Raw genomic sequence first — 27,722 nt, forward strand, 5'->3', positions numbered from 1 at the left:
ACTCCCATTTAGCGCAAAAAAGTTTTTGTGCTCGCATGAGGTGGTATTTCAGTGAATTCCAAAAAGGCCATATTTCACAAAACTGCAATGGAAACACTTCTTTCACTTTTATAGGTCACACAAAGTACAATAAAGAGTTAAACAGTATCTGCAAGAGGTGTTAATGCATCTCGTAACTCTTCAAAAGTTGAGCAGATCATCCAGAAGTCTTGAATCCAAAATTCCTCTGTGAAATCATGGACTATCACCTCCCACAAGTCCCTCATATGTGGCCGCTCTCATGTATTAGAGGCTTGCCTTTCCATTATCGCTCGCAGAACACACTGTCATCGCCTTCGATTGGAAATAATGACAGCTAGAGTGGTCACTGCAATAGAAATAAACCTGCTAATGTTTTGAACATCCATTGCCATGCTGCTTGGAAGGTAATCGTGGGAGCAGAATTTGCATAACATCTCAAGAGAAGTAGCATGACATTGCTCAATGGAAATGCAGTCATCTTGCAATTGTGTTTTGTCAACATTTCAAAAATATCGCTTAAGTTTTGTTTAAATCTGCAATGGAAACTCGCCTACTGTCAGGCAAAAACATCCACCTCTTCATGAGCTACCTGGGTGTCCTTCTTAATTTAATAATCCATTGGAGAGCTTTTGAAAATGCAGATCTGCAGGTAAAAGAACACAAGATCAAAGTCTAACTTTTGTGGCAAAGCATATGCTACTGATGATAGTTAGAAGGGCTAATGCTAAAATGTAAAAAATAAAATAAAAAGTCTGTGATTACTGAGCTCACCTGAGAGTTGAGCAAGAAAACATATGGATGCATTACTGCTCTTATACTCTATGAGGTCTTATTACAGAATAAGTCTACAGTGGTGCACACAGAACTGTTGTATTTTACCTACTTAGTTAGATTGGGTATTGAGTATTGCAGATTATTTATTTTGTTGCTTAATGCTTCATGGCCCAACAAAAGATGGAAACAGATAAACTGCTTTTGGGAAATATCAAGTGCTAAAGTGAGACCAGAGCACCGAAGAAGAAATTAAAAAATGGGGACTGAAAAATAAATCCTTTTCATCATCACTCTCACGGAGCATGTACATACATGAGTACAATGATAACTCTGCGGTTACAGAGTGTATTCTGTACAATACATATGTCACATACTCCGTAAGAGGATGATGTAGAGTCTCCTGTGTTATTCCCAGGGGACAAGGTGTGCAAATGAGTGAGACTGATTTAACATGTAGCCCTGTCTACTTGTCAGAATCTGTCACTTATTGTCAGGGGTCACTGCTTACACAAGGCTGATGCTGTCCCCGAGGATATGTTTTGCCCTATGTGCGAGCAAGAAATAGAGACTGAAGGAGACTGAAGTGCTCCTGAATTCAAACACACTACGTTTCACATGGAACTGCTGTCACAATCTAGCTAAGATAGTTTACATGGTGCCAGACTAGAGATTATGTCCAGCTTTCAAAGTCCTATTTTTATAAGCATTTGATTTTAATGACTAAAGTTAAGGTTAGGGGGAAACATCTAAGGAGGTGTTTTTTTTAATGAATTTATAGGTCTCCGACTTTTGATTTTACACTGTCAAAAAAATTAACTGTCCCATATTTTGGTTTATGGCCCGATACCTGCAAAAGTAATGACATCCCCATCAGTGTCGGTTGTACTTTGTGTGTAGTAGGAACTGTTAGCACGCTAAAATGCTAAAATGAGATCGAGAACATGGTAAAAATTGTACCCCTTTAGCTAGCTTTTAGCTCAAAGCGTTAGGTGACTGTACCCAGACTCAAAGAGCTGCAAGTGTGGCTGTAGACTCGTGTTGGTGTTTTAGCTAGTCTGAGCTGCTTTATGTCATACGTTAGCTTGCTAACTTGGTCCCAGTGAGTGATGGTCAAGCATGTTTAGAGGGAAGAAGTTGCTGCTGTGTTTGGCAGCAAGCAGTACCATGGTGGATGTAGGTGGGCTGATATGAATTGGCAGCACAGAATCATACTTAGTCTCAATCGAAATGTTCCAGATCTGTCCTGCACAACTTGTTTTTGATACTTTTAATCTCCACAGTACAACATTATGTGTTATTTTCCCACCTTAAGTCGTGCACCTATCTGTTCGATCTGTTTGAGACCCGGAAGTACTCTCACTGAAAACGTTCTCTGCGTTATACTTGGGACAAAAGAAAATTCACAGCTCTCTTTTCTTCCTGCATCTTTTCACCCCTCCTGCTCTCTCCTCCCTGAAATCATCCCTGCCTCTTCTCCTCTCCCCTCTCCTCCATCTTTATGCAGATGGCGGTAGAAGGGGTCACTGTTCTGCATGCAAATGAGCTTCTTGCCCTTCCCCACCAGGCCACTATGTAGCCTGCTACTTCCTCAACTCAAATGAAATTCAAATAACTCTGTAGAATAATGTAAATACCAGAAATGTTCTTGTGGATTGAACAGTGAGTTTTGCTCCCTTTATCTCTCTCTTGCTTCCTACCTTTTTTTACAGTGTTCTGACCTGACTCTGCTGTGTGGCCAGGCTGCTTATAGGCAGGAGCACTGTCTCACTGCATTCCTGTTTCCTCAAGACACTCCTCAGCCATGGGCCTAAGATCCTTCATTTTTATTGCCGCTAGAGCAGCCATTTACTGTGGTCTTTATTAAAAACCATATTTCAGGAAGCAGGACAGTGGAGGCGAGGATGAAGCTGGAGGCTGGGGGAACAGTTGAGGAGACGGAGAGCAGAGGGATAGGACTGCATGTGCTGGAAGCTGCTGCCTAGATGCAGTTTGGGGGGGGTGGGGGGTGGGGGGTTGAACCGAAGCTGTGTCTGACACCTTGTCAAGCAGACAGGCCACCATAGACATGACATACTGCAGCTTCATCCCGTTTTGCACTGAGGAAATGGGGAGGGACGGGAGACAGCTTGCGCTCTGGCCACTAGCTCACTGAACCGAACACAAATGCTGTTGACTGAGAGATGGAGCCGCATTAGGTCAAACAGCACTGGGACAGCCCAAGCCAAATGCTCCCGCGTAGGCCAGTGCATTTCAGCGACCAGTGGCCCATTACATCATGTGACAGTCAACCTACCGGCAGGCTTCTCTACTGAGGCAGAAAGGATGGATGGTTTTGCAAAAATAAGTGTGTGTGTTTCCCGTTGGCTACAGCCTACTTTTTGTCCTGTCTAATCCATTCGAGTATTTCTTGAAAAGTCCGAACTTTGTTGTCAGAAGTTAAGACCTAGATACAGCCATGAGCAATTCTTTCAATTCAAATCACCCAAATACAACCATATGATCTTGGCCACATTAGCATTTAGCAATGCTACCCATACCTGAAAAAGTGTACAGTTTTCTACTTTACCTTTACTTTCTGTAATGTTACTTTCGGAAACAATGTCTGGGATTCTGGGGAAAACCTGTGCAGTTCTCGGCTGCTCCAACAGTACTGGCAAACTTAGACTTTGTTAAAAAACACAATTTCAAATTCAGTTTAAAAAATGTAATGATAATTATTAATGGACTGTGAGTATCGGACAGGTCCTCTTAAAATGAAGAGTGTGCAATATTTGGCCAGCCCATCCGGAGCTTGGGTAGCTTTGACCCTCTATCAGAGACCTGTAGTTGGTATTTTGTTGCTCATCACGTTAGGTTTCGCCGCAGACCGCTGCATTTCTTACAGAATTCACAGTTGTCTAAACCACCACAACCCAGACGCACTTCTAACATTTAAGTAAATGGGAAAATATTTTTCTGCCAGAACACCTGATTTGGTTTGAATGCAGCCTTAATTGTTTTCAATCCATTTGTGCTACTTAGCATATTAGCTAATGTGCTAAACTAAGATGTGAACATGGCAAACATTACATCTACGAAACATTAGTTTGCTGTTATTGTCAATGTGAGCGTGCTGATGTTAGCATTTTGTCATTTTTTTCTGTTTCTTTTGTATTTTTAAACTTCTGTTTAGGTGAGGTCTTTTGGTGAGGTCTGACAGTGCATGTGTGTTTGAGCAGAGCTTATCCTCATGTATAGGTTAGGTCTTTATTGGGCATTAGAGAGCGAATGAAATCCGAGCAGTCTCCATTAAGTGGCGAGGTGTGGTTTTAGAGTGGTGCTAAGTAGTGAGGAAGTGCTGACAAGACGGAGGACTTATGTGCCTTTCTGTCCATTACCAGTCTGTCTACCTGTCTGCTCTGCAGCCTAGGACCAAATACTGTACCATCTCCCTCCATGGCAGGAAGTGCTCTCTGGTTGAGGCGCCTGGTGGTACTCTGAGGATGCAGTAAATCCATTCAGCATTGATCCCTTTTCCATTTAGACACAAGATAAACATTTTATATCAGGAAACCATATTCATATAGAAGGGTGGGTGGCGGAGTGCAGCGATGCTCTGTGTCTCCTGTCAATAGACGCAAAGCACCATGAAAAGGGTACATGCCGTCACTTTTTTGTGAGGTTTCCTGCACAAATGGTTGAAACGGACATGTCAGCAGCACTCTGGCAGAGTGATAAACCCCTTGGCAACATAACGTAAAATGTTCTTTAAAATGAGAAGCCCTCCAACTGGAGAGAAGGGGATGTGCTGCTGGGTGGGTCTGAGGAAGACAGCAACAGATGATAAGGACGCCGTTAACATGCTTTGTGTGGTGCGTGTGAACGTCAGTGTGTGTATATGTAGACAGTGTCTGAAAACGCCACAAAACACAGAGGTAATTGTGGTCTGATAGAAAGCTCCGCTGACAGAAACCTAGAAAAAAACAAATTAATGGGATCCTTATCAGTTAAGACTTACAAAGGTTGACGCACTGGGGCGTTGGTTGGTCACAGTGATAAATGCCTGTTATTGGCTGTGCCCTATGGAGCATTTAACTGGCGTTACCATTAAAGCTTAATGTGGGGCTCCTCTTTGACCTTGGCGAGGGGAATCCTGTCACAAGCCTTCGCGGGCGGCGTAAATATCAAAAGCGACTTGCTAATTTGGTTGGAACGACTCACATTTCAAGCCTGAAGTCGTACACATGTCTCTGTGCACAGTGTGCGGTCACATGTATTCAGTTCATTCAGATCTGTGCTCGCCCTTGCGTGTCTTCAGAGTTATGTTTTGACAGTCTCTCAGGATCGTGCGGGGGACTTTTTGCCTAAGGACTGCAACGCTGTCCTGAGCCGGAGTGGGAGGCTGAGAATCTTGGCGTTCCTTTGCCTTTTCTGACCGAAATGAGTGATGGCTTGATTCTGCTCATTGATTTTTCTTTCCAAAGCAGCAGCGTGTCAGGACTGATAGGGAGAGGGGTTGAGGAGAAGTGGCCTCTGGGGTCATTTACGAGGCAGTGCGTGACTAGATCCTAAGCAGTTAAAACAGATGAATTTGGGGTTAGGAAACGGTGTGTAATACGTGTAAACATTTTGCTGCACTGAAAAGTAACAGAGCGTACATCTTTTGCTATTTTTCTCTTATAATCTTTTTCTTCTGCAAATGCAATCTTTTTGAATTTTGTCTTTTGTCCTCCAATCCCCCCTCCCCAACCCCTTTTTTCTGAATCTTAGGTCCGCTCACAAAAAAACATGATGAGTCTTCAATGAACAGACCGAGGGATGAAGGTATTTTAATTGCATGTTGTTGTTTTGTTTTTTTTTTCCTCATGCTCCATTTTTCCAGCTCTGTGGGGAATGTTGTGTTTGTATCTGTATAAATAATCACCTCAGACTCATCACACTATGTGCACATTATGTTGTCCATTGTTAACTGCTTTTATTGGCCACACAAATGTGCCGTTCCTTCTCACAGGCACACTTTGAGTTCAAATGCATAAAGAGCCTCATACAAAGCAGTCACAAACGCTGCTTTTTGAGCACTTGCGCAGGCAGCTAATTTACTTCCCTTTCTGGGCTGCGATGCGGTTGATCAACCACACGCTGATGCTCTGACTATCCTGTGCGACGCATCACTGAAAATCAATATTGGGTCCTATTTTCACCTGCGTTTTTATTCTAAACGCCTTCTGAAATGCTCTGCTGAATTATTGTCCTTCATAATGTTACTGGGCCTTTTCATTTTTAACCCTTTGGAACCTTGGCAAAGTGGTAAGAGTTCTCTCAAATACGTGGGGAGAAGGCGGTGAGCAACTTAACAACACATAGCTCAAAGAATATTGAGAAATTAGTGAAAAATGACAAGAAAATTAACTGAAAAAAGCAACAACAAAAAAAAGAATTTGACCTGGAAAAAGTGAAGTTTTTTTAAATTATTTTTTTCTGTAACATAATTCTAAATACATAATTATAATGATTATAGTATTTTATGGATTTTTTTTAAAAAAATTCAAATTTCCCTTTCAAACTAATTTTCAGGTCATTTTCCACATCAACTTTTACAAATTTTCTGGCATTTCTTTCCAAATTTTTTGTTAACATCTTTTCCTGCTTAGTAATTGCTAAAGTAATTCTGTAAATCAACTACTTTTTTGCAATTTGCAGAACATTTCTTGCCAATTTTCTCATTTACTTTTTTCCCACATGTTTTTGAAAGTAATCAAACAAAGTTTCAAATGGTTAAATACCTAGTGAGAGGTTCCTGAGAGCAGCATGAGAAAACTAATGTTGAACCAGGTTTGTTAGGGTTCAAGACTGAGTTTTGCATATTTCTGTGCATTTTCATGTTCAGTGCAGTCAAACTGAGACGCTTTCTCACTACTCTTCACTGATGCAGCCAAAATCCATGCAGACAGTGCCTGCATCTGTCTCTGCACACGTGCCCAGACATACTGTACATTACATAGCATTATGCACACAGCGTGCATTACATTCCCATCCGTGCATTGTGTGTCTACTCGAGTGCGGTGCATGTGCAAATCTACGCTTGAGTGCATGTGCTCTAATTTGTGCCAGTGTGTGGGGTTTTTTTTGTTGTTTTTTTTTTTCCTTCCTTATTTTGGGCTCTGTGCTATTTGGGTATTGAATTCTCTCTCCCTTGCATTTCTAATTGCTGTGGTTTAAAAAGAGACAGATGTAGCTAATCCAATTGTGTGGTTTCTTAACGGTGAAAACAGAAGGAAGGATTCATGCAGGATTGCTTAGGAGAGGAGCAGAATGATAGAATAGAGATGAAAGAGAAAGGAAAAAGCTGAGCACCGCGAGAGCACAGGGGAGGGCGATGGGGGAGGGTGGGGGGGTAGTGATAATGAAGACAAGTGCATGATGAAATGACATTTACAAAGCTTTGAAAGTGAGAGAGATGTAGAGAGAGAGAGAGATGGAGAGGGTAGATGAGCAGGAGAGTGGTGGAGCTTGACATTTATGCGGACACCTGATGGATCTTGACAGGATCAGGAGGGCACGGGCAGGGCTGAATTCCTTACTTAATTGCTCAGGTGTGGATCGGACACAGGTTCCCAAACAATTGTTGGGGAAAAAAAACTATTATTAGCATCTTTTTTTGTTAAGGTTTTTGCAAGAGACTGCATTGTTCAGGCGTGGGTTTCGATGCGAAAAAAAATATTCAAGTGCTGAGTCAGGCTGAAACTTTCACGCCCAAATCAATTGAGATTTCCATAAGAGAATGAATGAGAGAGGAACAGAATAATGGAAAAGCAGAAAGTAGGCAGTTTCTATTGGGAGGTAAGACATTACTTTGAGAATGAAAGTGAGGCGGGGGTGGATGTTGAGGAGGATGGTATCAAGTTCGGTAGAAAAGAGAGGAGTGAATAATGTGCCAGTGTTTTGGAGGCAGGCAGCTGAGACAGTGAGCTCCTTGTTGGCCTTATAAGCCTTGGATTTGGGGCTGAGTGAAACACTTTCACCCCGTGACCCTGCACCCCTAATCACCCTTCTGTTTGTGCTGAGCGGCCTCTAATCACCATGCCATGTCCCTCACTGCAATACACATCCAACTCAGTTTCCATCCTTTTATTTTTGCAGGAAAAAGTGATTATAATGTGCGAATTGTGCCATATATTAAGGTTTTTATTATCACCAAAGGTTGCCTATAGCCAAATAAATGCCTTCTCAGCAAAATACCTGCACCATGAGCTATATTTTTACAATAATAATTTTTTTTCAAGCTTTCCTGATTAAAGTCTAAATGTTATGAGAAATAAAGTGTGTACATGTGTTGAGATTAGGGGTTGACAGATATTGGTTTTTGAGGGCCAATACTGATTATTTGTAGATAATGATGAACCAATATGCATTAATGAAATTAAACAAAGTTTTGTGTTGGAGTTTGTTATATTACAAGTTCTTAGTATTGACAGAAAGACATTTTTATTGTAAATGCATATCAGTTCCAAATATCAGTTATCGGTCTCATTAGCTGCTAATAATCAGTATCGGTATTGGCCCTGAAAAACCAGTATCGGTTAACCTCTACTGCCAAATACATCCATAGGACACATAAAAAATACTGAATTTAAAAAGGTATCCCACCGATGTTACTCATCAAAGTCTGTTTACAGATGTTGTGTATAAAAATCCTGCTTTTTGAGGGCTCCATAGGGTGCTGCATAAAATCAAATTTATTGACTCAATTGACGTCACTCGATTCAGCGTCTGTTGGGCCTGAAGATGTTTTGGAATGAAAAAAACCTGGATACACATTTATGACCGTATGTTCAAGGACCTCTTGTGGTTGCAGTGATTCACAGTTGCTTTATCAACTGTTTTATATCATCATTGACTGCTGACTTCTCATTCCTGTTAACCAGACGATAGGGGCAGCGAGTCTTCAATACAAATCAAATAGCAACAGCGCAGGCATTTCCGGACATCAACTGGGCTCAAAACAAGAGTCCTTATGTCTTGCAGGACATCTATGGCTCAAAACCTGACATCCATGGAAAATTCTCATTTTGAACTGGAGTATCTGCAGAGTAATTTCATACTCAATATGTAATGATAAAGAGGCAACCTTTTGAGCTGAAAAATGAAGCTAAAGCAGAAGTGCCAAAAAAAGCAGTTCCTCTAATGGCCACTAGAGACTGGCTACAGAAGCCAGGCGATCCTCATTTTAAAATGCCCAACATAATAGCAGTAATAAACATGTTTGCAGCCCGTAACAATAAAACAGCTTTGGCCTCTAGAGGTAATTTAAACATTGATGATAACTGTACTGAGATTGGTGGCCACATCCATTATTTTTTTACGGTTTATGGTTATGATGCATTAAATTAAATAAACTGTTTTGGTTATCTTTGCTGGCATTTTCACTGTAAGGAAACGGGGAGCACCAATTTCACCAGGCTCAGCTATACTGTGTGCATTGTTTATAGGGGCCACCATTGTGACGAGGCCGCCTAGCAGAGATCTGCATTCATACACTTTACTAGTTTCAATAAATCAATTTATTTCTCACGAGAAATCAGGTAAGATGGAATTCCAGTGAAATATAACCCCATCAGTTCCAACAGTTTGTGCTTTAAAAATAGACATTTGATGTTTAACTGGTTAACATCAGATATTCATACATTTGTAATGTGTGTAATTACAGCAGTTAAACCGTAATTTGATTTTCAAAAATACTGATTGGCCCTATAAAATGTCAGCTGCATGTCATTGCAAGGTTTCCTTTCTCTCCGGCTTTCAATTTTCTAGTGTGAGTGTTACTGTGAGGGCCCGCTGATATGTCACTCCTCTATACTGTCCTGGTAATGCCGGGATAATTGAACTTGTTTACATATCCTCTGGGAAATCAGCCCGGCTCCAGAATACACCAGAGGAGAGAAGGAAAAAAAGAGCAGCGCGTCAGAGTGCACGACTGAAAATCTTTATTTTTAGCCGCTCTGCTTGTGTCACACGTATGATCCATAAAAGATCTCTGCATGTGTGAAGCCATATGTGCCGTTTTCTTCCATCTCCGTCGGTGTGTGTGTGCGCCAATGTGAGTGACGCACCCAAGTGCATGTGTAACCTGAGATTCAGGTGGTGATGCAGGCGGGTGTGCAAATACGTGAGTAGAATTTGTTACCACGGCAACAGGCATTCAGTGAGTCGGTGCGATGGAATGGCTGGTGCAGTTCTATTAGCAAGAAGCAGTTTCCATAGCGACTCAACATCGCAGCTGCCTATGCAAGTGTGTGTGTGTATGTGAGTGTGTATGAATACTGTGTGAATCCTGTGTGATTCTGAGTGTTCATTAGCGTACCTCTCTATGTATAACTTGCTTTCATATTTTTTCATCCTCACACTCATGTTTTCTTGGTGTGAACCTCCCATCCATGTCTCTACCCCCGTCAGGTCTCTCACACTGCCCTATTTTCATCTTCCTCTTTCTGACTTACCCCCCTCTTTATCTCTCTCCCTCTCTCCCATCTCTGAGTGCTGAGGCTCATCAGGGTAAACAGATGCTGTGGCTGTTATTTATGTTTCCACTTGGTCTGGCTTTCATACAAATTATCCACAGGCCCTGCACAGTGCAGACGCTCAGCCTAACTGGGCTGCACTGGCAGCTCTCTCAGCCTTATCCACGCGCAGACACTCAGACCGTACCACAGACGCTCTGAGAGGGGGGGTTTCAGAAGGGAGGGGGGGTGGGCTGACAAAGCGAACCATAGCAACACACTGATGGGCACAAAGACACCAATAACAGAGAGGGCATCAGAAGTGGCTGCACCATTTGCTGCACACTTGGAGGGAGTTTGGGAAGGTACCATTAATGCATGGGACAGGGGAAAGACATGACATAGAATGAAATATAGAGGATAAGCCCAGTGGGGCAGGCATGAAATACTTGCTGCCAACTTAAGGGCAGTCCACTGAAAATGTGTCATACTTAGTACCTTTATATGCTGTGATCAAGTGAATCACTGGCTACAGGAGGTTAGAAAAAGCTGCCTATGGATCTATTTAATTCCAATGTTACTGCAGATATACACATCTAGAGCTGTCACATTTAAGTGGGGAAACTACCTGTTAACTTTGGACATTTAACTCTTTGAAATTTCAGCAAATTTTTCCAAAATCATGACAGGGCTAACTTAACAACACATGGCCCAAAAAATTGAAAAAAAAAACTACAAAAAGGTTACATGAAAATTACCTCAATATAAGAAAAAAAAGAAGCAAGAAAACAACCTTAAGGAAAATAATTAAAAAAAATATATATTTCTTTGTTCTGTAACAGAATTTAAAATATATAATCAAGATAATTAAAAATACAGATTTCTTTTTTTTAAGATTTGTTTTAGGCCTTAATGCCTTTAATTGATAGGAAAGCTGAAGTGTAAAAGGGGAGAGAGAGGGGAAGGTATGCAGCAGGGCCAAGGCTGGAATCGAACCTGCAGTGGCTGCAGCAAGGACACAGCCTCTGTACATGGGGTGCCTGCTCCACCCACTGATCCACCAGGCACCCAACTATAGTTTTTATGGACATTTTTCCATTGTTTTTTGATGATATGTATAATGCTCCTAAGGTAATTTTCACTAGAGGATCATTTTCAAAAATTGTTGTCTCCATTAATCGCTTTGATACAAAAACATGGGAAAATAGGCTCCAGGTTGAAAAATACTGTAAAATAAGTGAAAAGGCTCAATAGAAGCTCTTAAAAGTGTGTGGGTAATGAGCACTATTGTTGGTCTGTGTTGTGCAGATATCCGGGATCGTCGTAAGAAGCCTGTGATGCTGTTCATTCACGGAGGCTCCTACATGGAGGGCTCAGGGAACATGTTTGATGGCAGCGTCCTCGCTGCCTATGGAAACGTCATCGTGGTGACCATGAATTATCGGCTTGGTGTGCTCGGTAAGTTTAACACCCATAAAAACAACTCCTTTTGCAGGCTGCTGTAGTCCAAATAGACCAGAATCAGAATCACTTTTATCGGCTAGGTTTCTATAAACGTAATGTGACCCAGTGTTTTTATTGCTCTCTATGTACTTTAACCGAAATATGCCTTTTTTTTATGTGATACTGAAGATTCAGGTCCAGACATTGTCCAGGGTTTCCATTTCACACATGTTGCACACAGCAGAAGCATTCTCACCTACTGGAAATACTTTGTTTGGTTTAGGTGAGGGGTGATGCCGGGGTAGAGCGTGCACAAGACAGGAAATTACGCTAATAACACCGCAGTCACTTTGTCGGTTCCTTATTTGGTCAAAAACAATAAAGTCTTTGGCTTACTGTGACGATTTCAGCTTCAGCCTGTACCAACAGAATTTCCCAAATATCGTCATCTTTCCAGTTAGACATTTCTATCACCATCTGTTTGTTTCCTCCGTTTTTGTGCAATCTATATAGTAGAGACGTCATCAGCACGCCCACTTGCTCGCTGTGAATTCTCCGGACAATTATCTGCTCTATTCATACATAGGCTCAATGGGATATTACACAGAGTTTGTAACAGGGAGCTGGCAGGGTAAAGAAGGTGTAATGTCCAAATCAACACTCAGATACAGCTCCTCTGAGTAATGCTGAGATAGTGTCAGGTTTGCATTGCATGTGTGAAAGGGGTCATAGAAATACAGCTAAAAACCTAGGACAACAAAGCTGAATAAAGGTAATTATAAACATTTAGCTATTGTGTACATGCAAGTAGGTGAAATATGATATAGTTAGTCAGTTGCTGTAAATTGTAAACAATAATACAGTAATGCAAGTGTTGTAACAGGATGCTTTATAAACATGACATCTTATGTTGTCTCACTCTAGCTAGGCATATAAGTGTCAGTATACACCTGTAAGAGCAAACACTGTAAAGATGCTGTTTGGGCGTGTGACATAAAGCAGCTACTCATCTTAAATTATTTCAGCAGTGTTGACATACTACAGCAGAAAGAACATGTAAGGGGAAGTGCAGATAGTATGGACAGATGACAGACAGGTATATATTGTGATTATTCCAAGAGAGCTTCTGTATAAGACAATGTCACATAAAAAAAAAAAATATTGATTTCACACTATTTTAACAAGTATATTTTCTTTTTCTGTTTAATATTATCTCTATTTTTTCTGATGGAATGAGAATTTGCTAAAGAAAGTTTACATCACCTTTCAAATTTTGATGACCAAGTTGGAAAAAAAACAGCTTTTCTTTCCAGCAACATATAATGTAGTAATAACACTCTTAACATGGTTAAAAAAAAAATTAAAAAAATAAAAATATGCCAGTAAATGACAGAGACACAAGTTCTGTGTGTGGCAAAATCTTTGACCAAAACATGGGCATTCCTACAAGGGTTTCTATGAATACTCTTAAATTTTGACATGGGTTTCCCAAAGCATCAATTAATAACATGCATTTGCATGTGCATTTGACACTCCTGTAAGAGTCGCTTGACATCGGCGGACCATGGTGTTACATGAAATTCTTTATACGCTTAAAAGTGATGTATTTGACTGTAAATCATGCTAGGCATTAAAAATACATAAACCACAAAGCATAAATGTTGTAAAACACACAATAGGAGTATTTTATACTGGGAATTGTTCAGGATTAAAAAAATATGTCGCTGCCATACTGGATTTTTCAGGTTTAATAATGTAAACCTTGGTAGATTTCCCTCTTTTTGAGGCACAAACTTACTGCGATTTATCGAGAACACATATTAAAACTAAAATGAAGCATTGATGATTCCATAAATATGCATGTCATCTACTGTCAGTGTCACTCTGTCATCATCAAGTGGCAAATCAGCCAGAAGAGATTAATATAGTGTTCAAAAAGAGAACGATGGTGAAGGAAACCTAAGTTGTGCAAATCAAATGTTCAAATGTGCTGCTGTTCAACATGCTCCACAATGTGCATGTAAATTTAGTTTTATTTTATTATGTAGACATCATCAGTCATTTTACACCGAGTGTCACGGAACAGAGAGCATCAGTGGTCATGATAAAGGTAGACATAAAGCAGCAGTAGGCAGTTTTATTGAGACGTCATCCAGCAAGGATCCCATAATAAACTTCCGGCAGATTGTAATTCCAGTTAAGAAAATCGAGCCCATCATGACTTTGGCCAGTCAATCAATCAATTCAATGCACTCTTATATCAAATATGATTAAGTAGATCAGTGTATGGGGACGTCAGATTATGGTACAAAGCACATGCATACCCCCCCCCCAGATCCCCCCCCCCCCCCCACACACTCACACACAACAGATCCCCAGCGTCCGTCTGCCTTCCCTTTAACTTTATGTGTGATTCGAATGTAATTCAGAATTCATAGAACTGTAATTCCATCTCTTGTGATCTTTAAATTCCTCTTTAGTAGTGTAGTTTCCCAGGGAACGTTATAGATTTTTCACAGATTTTTGCAGTCTTTAGAGGGAAGAATTACCGTGTTTTCTCTGCCAAAGGAAAACAAAAAAAGACCGTTGTAATGAACACTACAAAATGGGTCCAGGATCAATAGATGGTGTAATAAAGCGTTTTTACATGGAATTATTTAATTATTTAATGAAGTTACTCTTTAAGATGCTTTTGGGAAAATGAGGCCCTGGCTTATGCTGGTGTTTTTAAGACCTGACCCAACTGAACCCAACTGGTACTGCTAAATTTAGAAGCTGAACTCGACCTGTGACTCAAAGTCATGTGTTTGCTTTATTGCATCCATTTGTGACTGTAAGCTCGCAAAACTGATGCAACACAGTGGCTACAGTCTGGTAGCAGAAGACTAATGCACACCTGATCTTGCAGACTGCACTACACTTTACTTACATTGCAGGTGTGAGACTTTGGAACGTGTATGTACAATAACAGGGCTCCCACGAATCCTTAAAAAGTCTTAAAAGGCTTTAAATTTATAAATCTAAAAATAAGGTCTTAGTTGGTATTATATGGGATTAAATTAATCTTTTAAGAAGTCTTGCTCAGGTATGAGAAGCAAGATTTTTTTAAATCTTTTTTTGACGTTGCATTGTAAAATCTCAAAATGATTATCAATATATATTTATTGCTAAATTATTTAATAATTACTTTTTTTAACATCATCATGATAAGAATTCAAATAGTGGAATCTCACATGCATATTGAGAAACATGTAATCGCTCAGAAAACTGTCCAGAAATGCCAGATATTTCCCACCTCTATTGTTAAACTGAATAGATACTTTTATGATAATATATGTTCATTGTCTTCCATGTGTTCCCCTCCAAAAAAAGGATTGTTTTTTCAGCATTTAACATAGATCATCTAACTTTTCCCTTATCAAAACTCATGTGTCATGCTTCACTAGATATTTAATAAATAATATTAAATAATAAATAAATATAATTTTTTATTTTAATTTGTATTTATTTATTTATTAACTATTTTTATTTATTAGAAAATTGCTTTTAAACTCAATTCCAAGTGGTATTAAAAAAGGTCTTAAATCTCCCCTGCTTAAGCTGCAGGAGCCCTTAATAACTGTGTGAACAGATCCTTGCTCTGATTAATGTAAGTAATTTCTTTGCAAAAGAGATTTCATAATAAAGCACAAATAGGTTTATTTACAGTTTTTTTTCTTTTTTTCAGTGAATTAATTGTTGTGTTAATCTACACTACTGTAGAAAAAAGAAAAAAACGGGCAGGATGTACCTGGCTGTACATCAGACACCACCGACCACTTGGTGCCTTTCCTGTTACTTTCAGTGTATTTTTTTTATTCTGTTTGTCCATTCTGTCAGAGCTTTGCAGTGCTTACATGGCCTGTGACTGTGTGCTGAACTCTGTGTGTGTGTGTGTGTGTGTGTGTGTGTGTGTGTGTGTGTGTGTGTGTGTGTGTGTGTGCGCGCACGCGTGCACATGCGTGCGCATGTGTGTATCCAGCCCTCGTGTAGTTGGATATCAGAGGAGTTGAGTATTTACATTCGCCGTCATCTTTCGGAGGTGTTTGCACACAGACTATGTAATGCTGGCATTGCGGTTGCCAGGTTGGGTAATCAGATCTTGTTTATTGCATCACGCCTGTTTCAACATATCAGAATAATGATAAACAGAGAAATGGGAGTAGTTTAGGATGGCGTCCAAGAGTTGCAGCGAGTATTAACAGAGGGTAACATGATCCAGAGCATTATTGAGAGTGCCAGTGGAGAGAGAGTGAGAGAGAGGGGACAAGGACAAACGGAGAGTTAGTGAAACGAGGAGCCGGACCTGCAGCTTTATCCTGCTCCTTTTCAGTTTGTTATGAGCTCTTTTTCACAGCTGGCAGACAAATCGTGACCGCTAACAAATTGGGCGTGAGATTCAGTTCACCAGTTGAAATCAGGTTTGTTGAATGTTGTATTAAATTGATGGAAATGCTCCTCTGTGGTTTGCCTCCTTTGCAGCGATCACGACCCGGTCAATTTCACATTGACATTGTTACCGGCGATTCATGTTGGAGACGTTTGAAGTGCTCTCAAGAAATTGTACAGAATCTTTGCTGCACACACAGTAATTAAATTTCATACAAAATACATACAGATAGAGGCTGAGAGAGATCCTGCTGTATGATTATGAGGGATGACGCAGTGTCCTCGATTCCTTTAACATTGTTGAAAATTTTGGTATGTGGGCGAATGTGTGCTCTCTCTCTCTCTCTCTCTCTCTCTCTCTCTCTCTCATATGCTTTAAATGGGTTACTGTACTAAGGAGATTATTTTTGTGTGTGTGCATGTGTGTATGTTTGTGTAGCGTGAGCATGCATGTTTGCCCATGTGCACTTACATATCTGCTTGTGCATGTAACAGCAAGTGTGTATGCGCGTGTTTGTGTATGCCTGTGTGTGTGTGTGTGTGTGTGTGTGTGTGTGTATGCGCACTACTCAGTTGCGTGCCGTGCGTAAAATATATATATGAATAATGCACCATCCATCTGAATCTTTAATAGTGCTCCTCTCCGACACTGTGAATTTGAGTCAAAGTGAGAAACACAAGCATGCCGTATTTTAAATAGTTTTATGTTCTAAATCTTATGTATTATCCTGTATTTACACACACGGGAGCTTACACATGCCAGCCCCGTTTCATACAATGCCTGCGCCTTTAAGAGAGTGATAGGGAGTCAGGAATAAGGGAAGAAGAGCGAGCGGGGGAATAGAGACAGATGAGCGAGGGAGAATCGTAGAGAGACAGTGAGGGAAAAGGAAACAGAAGGGGGGAGATGGGAACAGTCTAAAAATAAACCGTCAGAAATGCTTTTTTAAATCTGCAGCGATGCAAAGTATTCATTCAAATAAATGCTCCTGCAGTGTGACCACAGCGTCCGCATGGTTTCACGCCTCGCGCTTTCCCCCCCGCAACGACACATACACGTCATTTTTTTTCCAGCAAATGATTTACTTTTCTTATTAATTCATGATGCGCCCTGTCTGTCGTCGTGGAGTAAAATGGGTGAATGAGGAGAAAATGTCTGCTGCACACAGCCCGGTTCAGAGGTTTGGTGACAGTTGAGGATCCAGAATGCTCCTCGGCTCACCTTCTCCTACCTTCCTCCTGCTCCAGGCCCACAGAGCCTTCTGATTTGTGTTGCATAGCCATCTGTTCAGACTAATTAACTAATTAACTAATTAATGAACTCTGGGGAAAGGCCCACCATCGTGGACTCGGAGAGTGAGAACATTTTTCACCTCAGGAAGAGAGATGAAACGCTTCTCCTGGAAACGTTTCTCTACACCTTCCACCCCATTTCAGCTTTTTACTTTTAAGGAAGAGCAACCTATTTAGTAGGGCTGGAAATATATGCTTATCTCCTGATTTAAGTTTGTGTGATGTGTTGCAAATTTTTAGATATTGCAATTCTACAAGTATTTGGCTCGATTATATGATTCATAGCGGTTTTTGTTTGGGTTTTTTTTAACACGGAAAAGTTAAACCATACACTTCTAGAGACTTAATTTCATTAGGCATATTTCCAAAAACACCTGTCAGTCGGTCTGTCTGACTGTGATTTCAACAGCATCATACACTGAATAGAAATATAGTAAATAAAATGTGCATACACTACAAAATACTATGCTTTAGATTAAACTCAAGCAAGCCTAAAAAAATGCTATGATCAAAAATCACCCAATTTCTTTTAGCAGATATACTGTATAAACTCATTGTTATTCCAATGACGTACATATTAAGTGGCAACCTCCAAGGCTGAAAAATAAAGCCAATGCTGAATTTTCACAAACTGCAGTTTCTCTAATGGCCCCTTGAGGCTTGCTCCAAGAGCAAGTCAATCCGTGTAGCACCTAAAATTCCCAATTTACAGTACACCATGTCGAAAAGTTGAGTCATTCACTTCTAAAGACTTAATTTCTTGAGGCATAATTCCAAAAAACACGTCAGTCAGTCTGACTTTTATTTCCACATCATCATATACTGAATAAAAATGTTTTATTTTAAGAGTGTATATACAAAAAATGAATTCCCATACCTTGATTTTTTTTGGCAGCCGTAAGAATTATAACTGCCACATTGATTTGATTTTTTTTGTAACCTTTTAAATTGGTTAAAATATATATTTTATTATAGAGTTGCATATGTTTATTAGAACACAAATGAGTGCTGGGGTAAGAGCGAGCCGCAGAGCCGAAAATGGGCCTTCACACAGAGGCTGTAGCAACTCAGTTCAGCCAGCACAAACCTCAGTGGCTGGGGCTCACAGTGGGCTGTGTAAAGGCAGAAACACAAAGTTTACTGAGTCAGGATGGATTTGGATGAGTTGCTTGAGATTGCGCTTGCTGAATTCACGTTCCTAAAGCCGCTAAGTAAACGTCCATGTCCTTGGACTTTCGCTCATTTTCCATTTTCTCACTTTGGCTTTGTTTTTCTTTAACAGTAATGACATCACCTTATGCATAGATTACAACAGTAAAGGCTTTAACTTCTTTCCAGCTTTGGATATTAGTTATATTAATTAATTGCCTTAACCTTTCAAACCAAGCAGCAAAACATTTCTGAAACTGACAAAACTTTTTTTTAAAAATCCTATCAGAGATCCCAGAATTTCTAAATATATCTAACATCTTGGGCTGTATTTGAGTATGCATTATATGTAATGTATGTACAGAATTTTGGAAAATGCATTTAAAATTATGCACAAAACTTTTGAAATGTTTTCCATTTAAGGATGTGGTGCATATATTAAAAACAAGTCTCAGGTATGAATATTCATTCATATCATTGTAAACATACCTGCACAAAAAAAAACAATACAGATTATGGAATTAGATAATTTTAAGAAAAGGAATGAAATCTGGATGTTGAGGAGTTAAAGATATACTGTGCAGGATTGTCAATTACGTTTTGTAAACAGTATCACCAGCAAAAGTGAAAACCAAACCCAGATTAGCTCTTGTTTGGCATATTTGCATTTTTTCAGCACTGTGTTTTCTCTTGTATGGGAGCTACTTACAGTCACCTGGCACCCAGTGTTTGCCTTTTTATAAAGTCCCAACCTCACCTGAGTTTGTGCCCAGGAATTTCCAGAACACAAAGAAGATAGTGAAAATATACAGGCACAGGGAAGCAGCAGATAAATACACTGCTACACACTGAGAGCGGGTCATAAGTGATGATTAAAGAGATTACTTTCGGAAGAGTTTATATGTTGTCTATGTTGTTAAAAAAAATGCAGTACTTAAGCTGATTGATTTTTTTCCCTACCCCTACTATTTTGTAAATACCAGCACATTAAATAACCACAGCCCTTACGCTGAGTAACAGGAGTTATGAATTTAACATTTAGTTGGTTATTATCCTGCCAAAATGTACTTTGATATTTACAGTTATGCTGGATGATATTTTGTGACTCAACATAACGCAGTTACTCATGTCTTTTGTCTCAGAGAGATTAAAACGGGTTTTAAAATGAGTTCAAAATAAATTAGTAATTGTGCTGTGAATGTTCTGGAAATTAGTCATGCTTTATCCATGCTAACATGCAAATAGATCAATACTGGAGCTCTGATTGATTGACTTTAGCTTGTTGCACTCTATTGAGTTGGTTTGATCATTAAGTACCGATCAATTGATTATAAATGATGCATCCAAAAATATGCTTATGTACCCTTTTTGTGACATACCAGTAAACACAATGTTATCCATTAGTTAATTCATGTAATTTATATATATTTTATAAGCCTCTGCACACGAAAACATTTTTAGCACAAGTCAAGTCAAACAGTATCCACAAATACTCCTTAGCCCAGTGAGCCTTGGGAATCAGTTCAAATCGTGTTACCTCAAAAATATCCCTTAAAATATGGCATAAACACTATTTTTAGCCAGCATAGATTTTGCTGTCAATTAATTTCAGCCTGCTGCCTTCTCACAACTCAGCTGTCCCTAAATACAAATGAAACACTCACCTCCCACTCCCTGCACCGAGACACAGTCTTCCCACTCTGCAAGCAATCCTCAACTCTTCTTTCTCTTCTTTTTCCTCCTCCACGTCGCATATACCTACATAGCCCTCTGGTTCCTGTTATTCATAAATAAATATCAGACACACTTGTACAACACAGTTTTATACATGCACACCAACACATATAATACTCCCACTAACAAAGACAAATAGAAATCTGTCAAATCATGTTTGCTTCATACATCTTATGTTATTGTCTGTATATTTCTTGACACTTTTGTCTAATTTGTCACTTGTTTGCACTGTCACACTGAAAAAAAACTCATGTCAGCATGTAAAAACAATCGTTTTTCTTTTAAGTTGCAAGCCAAGCAAGTGCAAACCGAGATTTCGGTAATTAAATTTAAACATGTGAAACAGCTTATTTCCTTTGCAGAAATGGCTACAATATGTTTCATACTTTATCAGCAATCTTGGCCGTATTGCAAGCGCGATTGTGTTGCATGTGATGAGGGGGAGTGATAAATGTGATGGTGAAATTGTGTATGTTTGGAAGCGAAGAACAGTTGCTTCCACTCGTATAGGCAAAGTTCACATTGAGCATTAATGAGTTATAGGTATGTTGACTGAAGCTGACACCAATCTGCCTCCCAGGCCGGCAGCCAGCTGCACAGCTGGACCAATCAAATACAAGGAAGATAATTAATGCAGCTTGTCATACCCGATGCTCGACATCTTACGCACCACAGAATGTGTCAAAATCAGACTCAAAAGGTCAAGGTCTCTAGAATACTATACCTAAAATATCTGGGAATTATGGCAAAAAAAGACAATAACTTAAAAACTCTCCTAAAAGTTATCTTTTTTTTAAGTTTTATTCAGTATCAAAGTAATCCACTGATAACTATTTGCACAGCTATGGGTATATTGCAAAGATGAATTGCTAGTAGCTAATTCTGCATACTGTTAATGGTCCCAACTTGCCCAAATTTTGAACAAATATGGATAAAAAAAATGGGAATAAAGTTTTTAAGCTGCACACTGGAAAATCCTTAATATGACTCACCGATAACGCCTAGTTTATTCAGTATGCTGGTATGGCATCCAGATAAATGGGTTACTATTATCAATATACTTTTTTTAAAGGACAATTACAAAGACTTGGCAAAGATTTATGTAACATTAACTGTCACGTGAGGAGTTGAATGCATGCATGTTATGGCAAATGTGATACATAAGTACATAATCAATAGTAATAAAAGAGCTTAATGTCTGCACCTTGGGCTTTGTGTCTGCAAACAAGGCTCTGTTTCAAGGGTTGTTATTCATTTAATTCGATCTGTTTGAAATTCTTTCCAAGTAAGATTTTCATCGACGGTAAGTAGTTCCTGAAATGGAACTTTCTTTGCAAAGCTTGGAAACGTCATTGTGTCTGTGTGATGTTTAAAGCATTGCTTTTCAAATTTGCACGACAGCCTGGTTTCACTGCACAGCTTGGCACCATTTGAATGGACCTTTGAGAGCAGAAATTGAGTGAGATAAGTCAGGTAATAAATACAGTGACATTGGAAGCCTATGGGCGGTGTGCTGAAACCACATTAGTTTAGCAGGGGGTAGCCCAATTACAATATAATTTCATTTCTGGGTATACTTGACATACAGAGTGATTTATTATTGAAACTGACCTGCCAGCAGGTCTTCAGATGGAACCTCCAGTGCCAACAAGGAGACTTAACAGGTTTGTGTAAAACTGTTGATAATCCAACAAGAAGTCACGTAAGGCAGCAGATCTTTGAATCAAAGAATGGAAAGGATCAAACATTGCTTTTGTGAAAAGAAATGAAAAAGCAGCCTCAATGGGGTGCAGTCTTTTAGATTTAGTCTCACATAAGACCAAACAAGGTTTTCATCAGAAATCACCCTATTTTTTCAGATACATAAAGTCATTCAAACCACAAACACATCAAGCTGCAACTTTTGGGGCTGAAAAATGAAGCTAGTGCAAAAGTACCAAATTCTTCAGTTCTGCTAATGTCATAAAGGCCTATGTTAAAATGCCCAAGTTTACAGCAGAGAAAAACTTTCAACAGTCTGGTACAAAAAAATGTCTCTTTAGCTAATTTCAACATTCATGACAACTATATTAGGGAGGGGGGGTTGATTTTTTTTAAAATTTGGCCTAAGCCCAAGTTTAAATTTGACTAAGGCTTAAAGTTATGCATAATTAAGGGCGTAACCATGGCATAACCCTAGATACAACCCCAGTATAGACAACGCTGTATTGTTGCTATATCAGTTGATGAATGTTAATTGCAGCATTCTGGTCTCTTAAAAAGGTATTTTCTCAGCATTTGGTTGTATTAAAAGACCCTCTAAGGAGTAAGATGTTCAGTTTTTCCGGTGAGGCTAAATTAAGTTTAAATGGTTTTACACCGTATATTAAGATGGACGATGTGTCTCAACTTCCTGGCACTATACAAAAATGAAGCCAAAATATTTTAGATATGGCTGCTGCCATTTTGCATTGGTGCACTCATTTGGAGCCAGATTCTGCACAGAGACTGAGATGTTTTAGCTTCACTACAATGAAGGGGTCACATCCATCTTCAAATACAGTCTTATGTTTTAAACCGCTAGCAAAAATTAGCATTAGCACTTTCACATTTAACCACAGCTGTAGGCTAAAAAGCACCATGCTAATGAAATAAGCATCTAGCTTTAGGTGTCATTCACTTCCCTCGTCCAAATATGGACACTTCAATTCAAGGCTTGAAAATGGAAGTCCAGAAACCAATGAGTGACGGTACAGCAGGTTTGTCCATTATTTTATAGGCCACAGTCTATGGTTCACATAGACTCTTGTGAGTGTGACATTACACTGCTCGTTTTGTGACAGTGCCTGTTACTATTTTCTGACGTCAGTTAGTGCTTTTATTGATAGAAGAACTTTTGAAAATCTTTGAAATTTCAATATTAGCAGTACTGCTTACAGTACAGAGAAAGGTCATGTCAAATCTGCCTGTCATAATTATCCACTCTCACATTCATACACAGCAGATAATCCCCAAGGTTGCCACACAATACTGAAAAAAAATCAAATCCACTTTATTCCAATCATGAAAACAGATTCTTTAGTCTTCAGCGTTCCAGAGACTTTCACCATCTGCTAAGGTTTTTATTTCCTATTTTGTCATAGTGCCTCTACTTTTGCTTGATTAATTCTGTGACTCATAGTCACATTGCTTTGTTTCCACTCTTCAATCACCTTTTGTGTGTATAAAAAGGCAATATCTTCCCTCTGATTTTTGACATCTCTAATCATCTCCTGTGTGACGTCACAGGGAAATTATATAATATGCCCTTCAATATATTCCTTTCACCTCTCTGTCATTTAGGATCTGACAGTAGCTTTGGGCAATATTCAGTTTAATACCTGTCATGTGTCTCTGGATTTTTTTTTTTATCCCTTTTCTCCTTCCCGACTCCCCCACACCTCCACCCCCTCCCTCTCCTCTTGTTCTCTGTTCACAGAAATATGTTCAGTGACCCACTGCAGTCATTCTGTTCAGGCCTGAAAATTACTCTGCAGATGCATGTTCCCGTCTCAGTAGTCAAACAGTCATATGACTGACTGCACTTCAGTTCTGGACTGTGGATTTGTGAGCGGTGCAGACTTTTACAAAAAGCTTTTCATTCTAGTCCACTAAATATATTGCACAAAATACTGCAAACATTCTTTTGATGTGGAGCTGCTGGCCCTTTTTTGACCCTTTTCTTGTCTCAAAATATATCCTCCTTATAGATGTCTGTTTCTCTGTACCAGGGATGCCCAACCTGCTTTGCCTGGAGGCCTCTTTTTCAAAATGACAGGAGGCCAGGGGCCGGTTGCAGCATTGCCATACATGTTTCTAGGATTTTAGGACGTTTCTCTGATTTTAGCAGATTTCTAGGATTTTAGGAAATTTCTATGATTGAAGGACATTTCTTCAATTTTAGGATGCTTCTCGGATTATAGAACATTTCAGGGATTTTAAGAAGTTTGTAGTACATTAGGGCATTTCTCGAATTTTAGGACATTTCTCAGATATCAGGACATTTCTCAGATATCTCTCAGTATTGGGACATGTGTGGAATTTGGGGACATCACGAGGATTTTGTAAGTTTTCCAGCATTTTAGGACATTAGGGTCTTGGCTAGAACCTCTGTCAGGGCATGTGCGTGATCCTCCACTGGCACTTTGTTCTGAGGAAGAAGTTCTTTTTTGATGCTGTTTTATGCACTTTGCCACCTCCGGTATACTAAAAGTACAAAAACAACAAAAAACAATTCCCAGAGTGAATCACCTTATTATACCTCAGCACCCTATCGGGGGGCAGATTTGGCCCGTTGGCTGTAAGTTGAGTATCACTGCTGTATACTAATACATCTTCCTGTTTGCAGATGCAGTACAATATCAATATGGGATAATGGCTTTGGCCATGACTCATCTCATCAGTGTACATTAGAGAGAAGCTAAGTGCTCCTACCACTGTTTGCATTCAGTGTATTATGCTTCCATGATTTCATAAAATACACTTTTTCGAAAGATTTTTCTAACTATGACGGGAAAGCTGTTTGAGCAAAAGCAGCTGTTATCATCAGATGAGGGACTTTTTGATAGAACACTGTGCGTGATACAATATACAGTAAATATTTCTGTTTTAAATTTCCCTCCATCAACGGTTCACCACTCCTCTGTTTCCTTTCATCCACTCATTTCCCTGTCTCCAGCCTGTGTCTTTACTCAGAGGTTGATGACTCTCCTCACACTTCCTTGGCCGTTACCTAAAGCAAGTGTTGAATATGCATGAGTTCAGCCTCATAAACTGCTGCTCTCAGCGCTAAAGTCAGTAGGAAGCCCAACTCAGCAGATGGGGGGAGGGTAGGATCAGAAAGAAAACTTACTGAAAGAGAAGAAGAAGGAACTTGTTTGACTTATCTTCAATGGTAGAAGATGAACTACATTTCCTCTCTTCATGTTGCCCTTGCAGAGAGAGCGACAGGAGGCGCTAAGCTCGGGCTAGCGCGGCAGTTCATACACTTGACTGCGCGTGTGCACTAACTTTGTTTTTGTGTGCGCATGCATGCAGCTGTTTGTGCACTTGAATGTGGAAGTGCTTGAATGTGTGCATGCGGGTGCTTTCTGTGAGTGTCTGTCCATATCATTTCGCCTGAAGCTCTGGACAGTTGCCAGGCAACTGTGGCAGGCAGCTCCGTGCTCGGCCGGGCAGCCACGGAGCAGACACTTTCCACATGCCTATGGTTTTGATAAGTGGCACAGGTCAGCGCTGATACGTTACCAGGTCAGAGTCACATCAGGCTAAGAGCCAGTCAATTGCTGGGATGATCGAGGATAATACAATTACACAATAACATGCAAACTCTCAATTACTGGGAGTAATCCTCTGAAGGTAATATTGCAGTTGCAACATTGATACAATTTAAAGTAACAAGATTTCTATGTTTTTCATAATCCATCCAACACTAATCACTGCACTTTGGAAGCTGAGAGCAGCTGTGGTTTCTTCTAAATGTAGTAATCCTGTTATCTCCAGATCACAATTTAATCAAACTGTTGTTTCTCATGATCACTGTCTCGTTATCTTTAGATAAGAAGAAACATTATTGTTTCCTCCAGACTGGTTCGCTGTTTGTGGTTGTTTATTGGGTAACTATCAGACCTACTTAAAGATATATTGTGAAGGATTGTTGGTTACTGTGTGTAAACACGCTTGCCAGCAAAAGTAAAAGCCAGATTCACTCTTGTTTGGCGTTTCTCCCTGCTATATTTGTTTGTTTGTTTTTTCAGCCTTGTGACTCTTGGATGCCTGCTGCTTATGGTCTGGCACCTGGTCAATACGTTTTTATAAAACCTTGACCTAACCTGAGCGCTGTGAGGGTACACAACCATAAAACCTCCCAAACACAAAACATAAAAAGGAAACAAGAAAACCCAGGCAGAAGTCAGTCTCTACAGAAAAATACATATTATCTCTGGTTCTTGAACCTGTTCTGTCCTAAATTCTTGTTGTGTTTCTACCATTGGGGGTTTGATTCCCAGCTCCTCCAGTCTGCATGTTGAAGAATTCTTGGGCAAGATACTGAAACCCAAATTTGCTCCCGTGTGTGTGTGTGTGTGTGTGTGTGTGTGTGTGTGTGTCTGTGTGTGTGTTTGTGTGTGTGTTTTGAGTTTTTTTTTTAATGTTTATATGTTATTTAATATTTTTTTATTATATGTTTATAAAACTGAGTCGCAGGTAGGACCTTCTACAGTGGCCCTGGCCTCCTGTGTGTGAATGGCTGAATTTGACAAGTGGTCTAGAAGTGCTTTGAGTGGCTGAAAGACTAAAAAGGCTCTATACGAGTGCAAGTCCATTTACTATTTACACCAGGCACCCTCCCTATGAAAAACATAAATAAATAAATAAAATACATTTAAATAAGAGCAACCTCTGCATAACATTTTTTTCTTAGTGGCTCATATTCATAAGCATTGTCCTAACTTGAACCACAGCAAATAACAAATAGCAAATAACTTGGATGACACTCTATGTAATATGAATCATAATGGATCCAGGAGAAGCCACCAAAAACACTCCAGGCATGCTGAGTGTTGTTAACTATAGTGTAAGTACAGAGACGAGTGTGAAGTGAGACGTGTGTGTCACGCTGATTGTTGTGGAGAGGTCAGTTTGGTAGGTTATCATCACCACCATCATCATCATCACCATTACTGCCACTACCATGATCATCACTTAAATTATGATAATCCACAATAAAACTTAATTTGTTGTTCAACACACTTCAGAACGTGCTGACTGTCCTCTTTCACCATCTGTCTCTGCATACTCCCTATACTGTACTTTATGGCGGACCAACTCGCTCCAACTGCCCTTTTAGAATTCTGCTGCTTACTTCACTCACTTGTGTCTTTTTTTAAATCCCACGCAAGAAAACTTGCTGAATTTAAATTGTTTTTTTACAGCCTTCACCAAAAATACTCAAATGTGGGCTTATTCCACAAAGAGACACTTCATAACTAACAACTTTAATGTGGGCGCGCTGACTGTGACACCAGGACCTTGTGAATAGTGGCATATCTTGTGTCTGCTAGCTTATAGTGCACACATTTATGATTTAACCATGCGGATTTAGCCGACACATGACATGGTTTTACTGTTTGTGTTGACATGGTCATGACATCTTTATTGGAAATCACTTTGAGCTGTCACTCTGTCAGAAATATAAAAAATGTAGACAAGCAATCACCCCAGCTATATACTTACACCAGCACAAATATGTTTCAGCTTTAAAATGCCTACAGTTGCCACTGAATGGCATTTAAATCAATGGTGGGAATGGCGGACTCCGCCACTGACAATATAAACTACTAGCCTGTATAGAGAAATGACTAAACACATTTAAAGGCTTATTGGCAG

At 39.7% G+C, this 27,722-nt stretch overlaps 1 protein-coding gene across 1 annotated transcript in view; it reads left to right on the forward strand.

The window, feature by feature from the left end:
• Positions 1 to 27,722, forward strand: part of nlgn2b (neuroligin 2b) — an 83,178-nt gene that overhangs the window by 45,087 nt on the left and 10,369 nt on the right. Inside the window, exons 3-4 of the mRNA XM_042499594.1 lie at positions 5,545 to 5,598; positions 11,580 to 11,729. Of these exons, the coding sequence (XP_042355528.1) occupies positions 5,545 to 5,598; positions 11,580 to 11,729 (204 nt within the window). The remainder of the gene's footprint in view (positions 1 to 5,544; positions 5,599 to 11,579; positions 11,730 to 27,722) is intronic.

Source organism: Plectropomus leopardus, chromosome 13 (genome assembly GCF_008729295.1).
Source record: "Plectropomus leopardus isolate mb chromosome 13, YSFRI_Pleo_2.0, whole genome shotgun sequence".
In the NCBI taxonomy this organism is placed as follows: Eukaryota; Metazoa; Chordata; class Actinopteri; order Perciformes; family Serranidae; genus Plectropomus; species Plectropomus leopardus.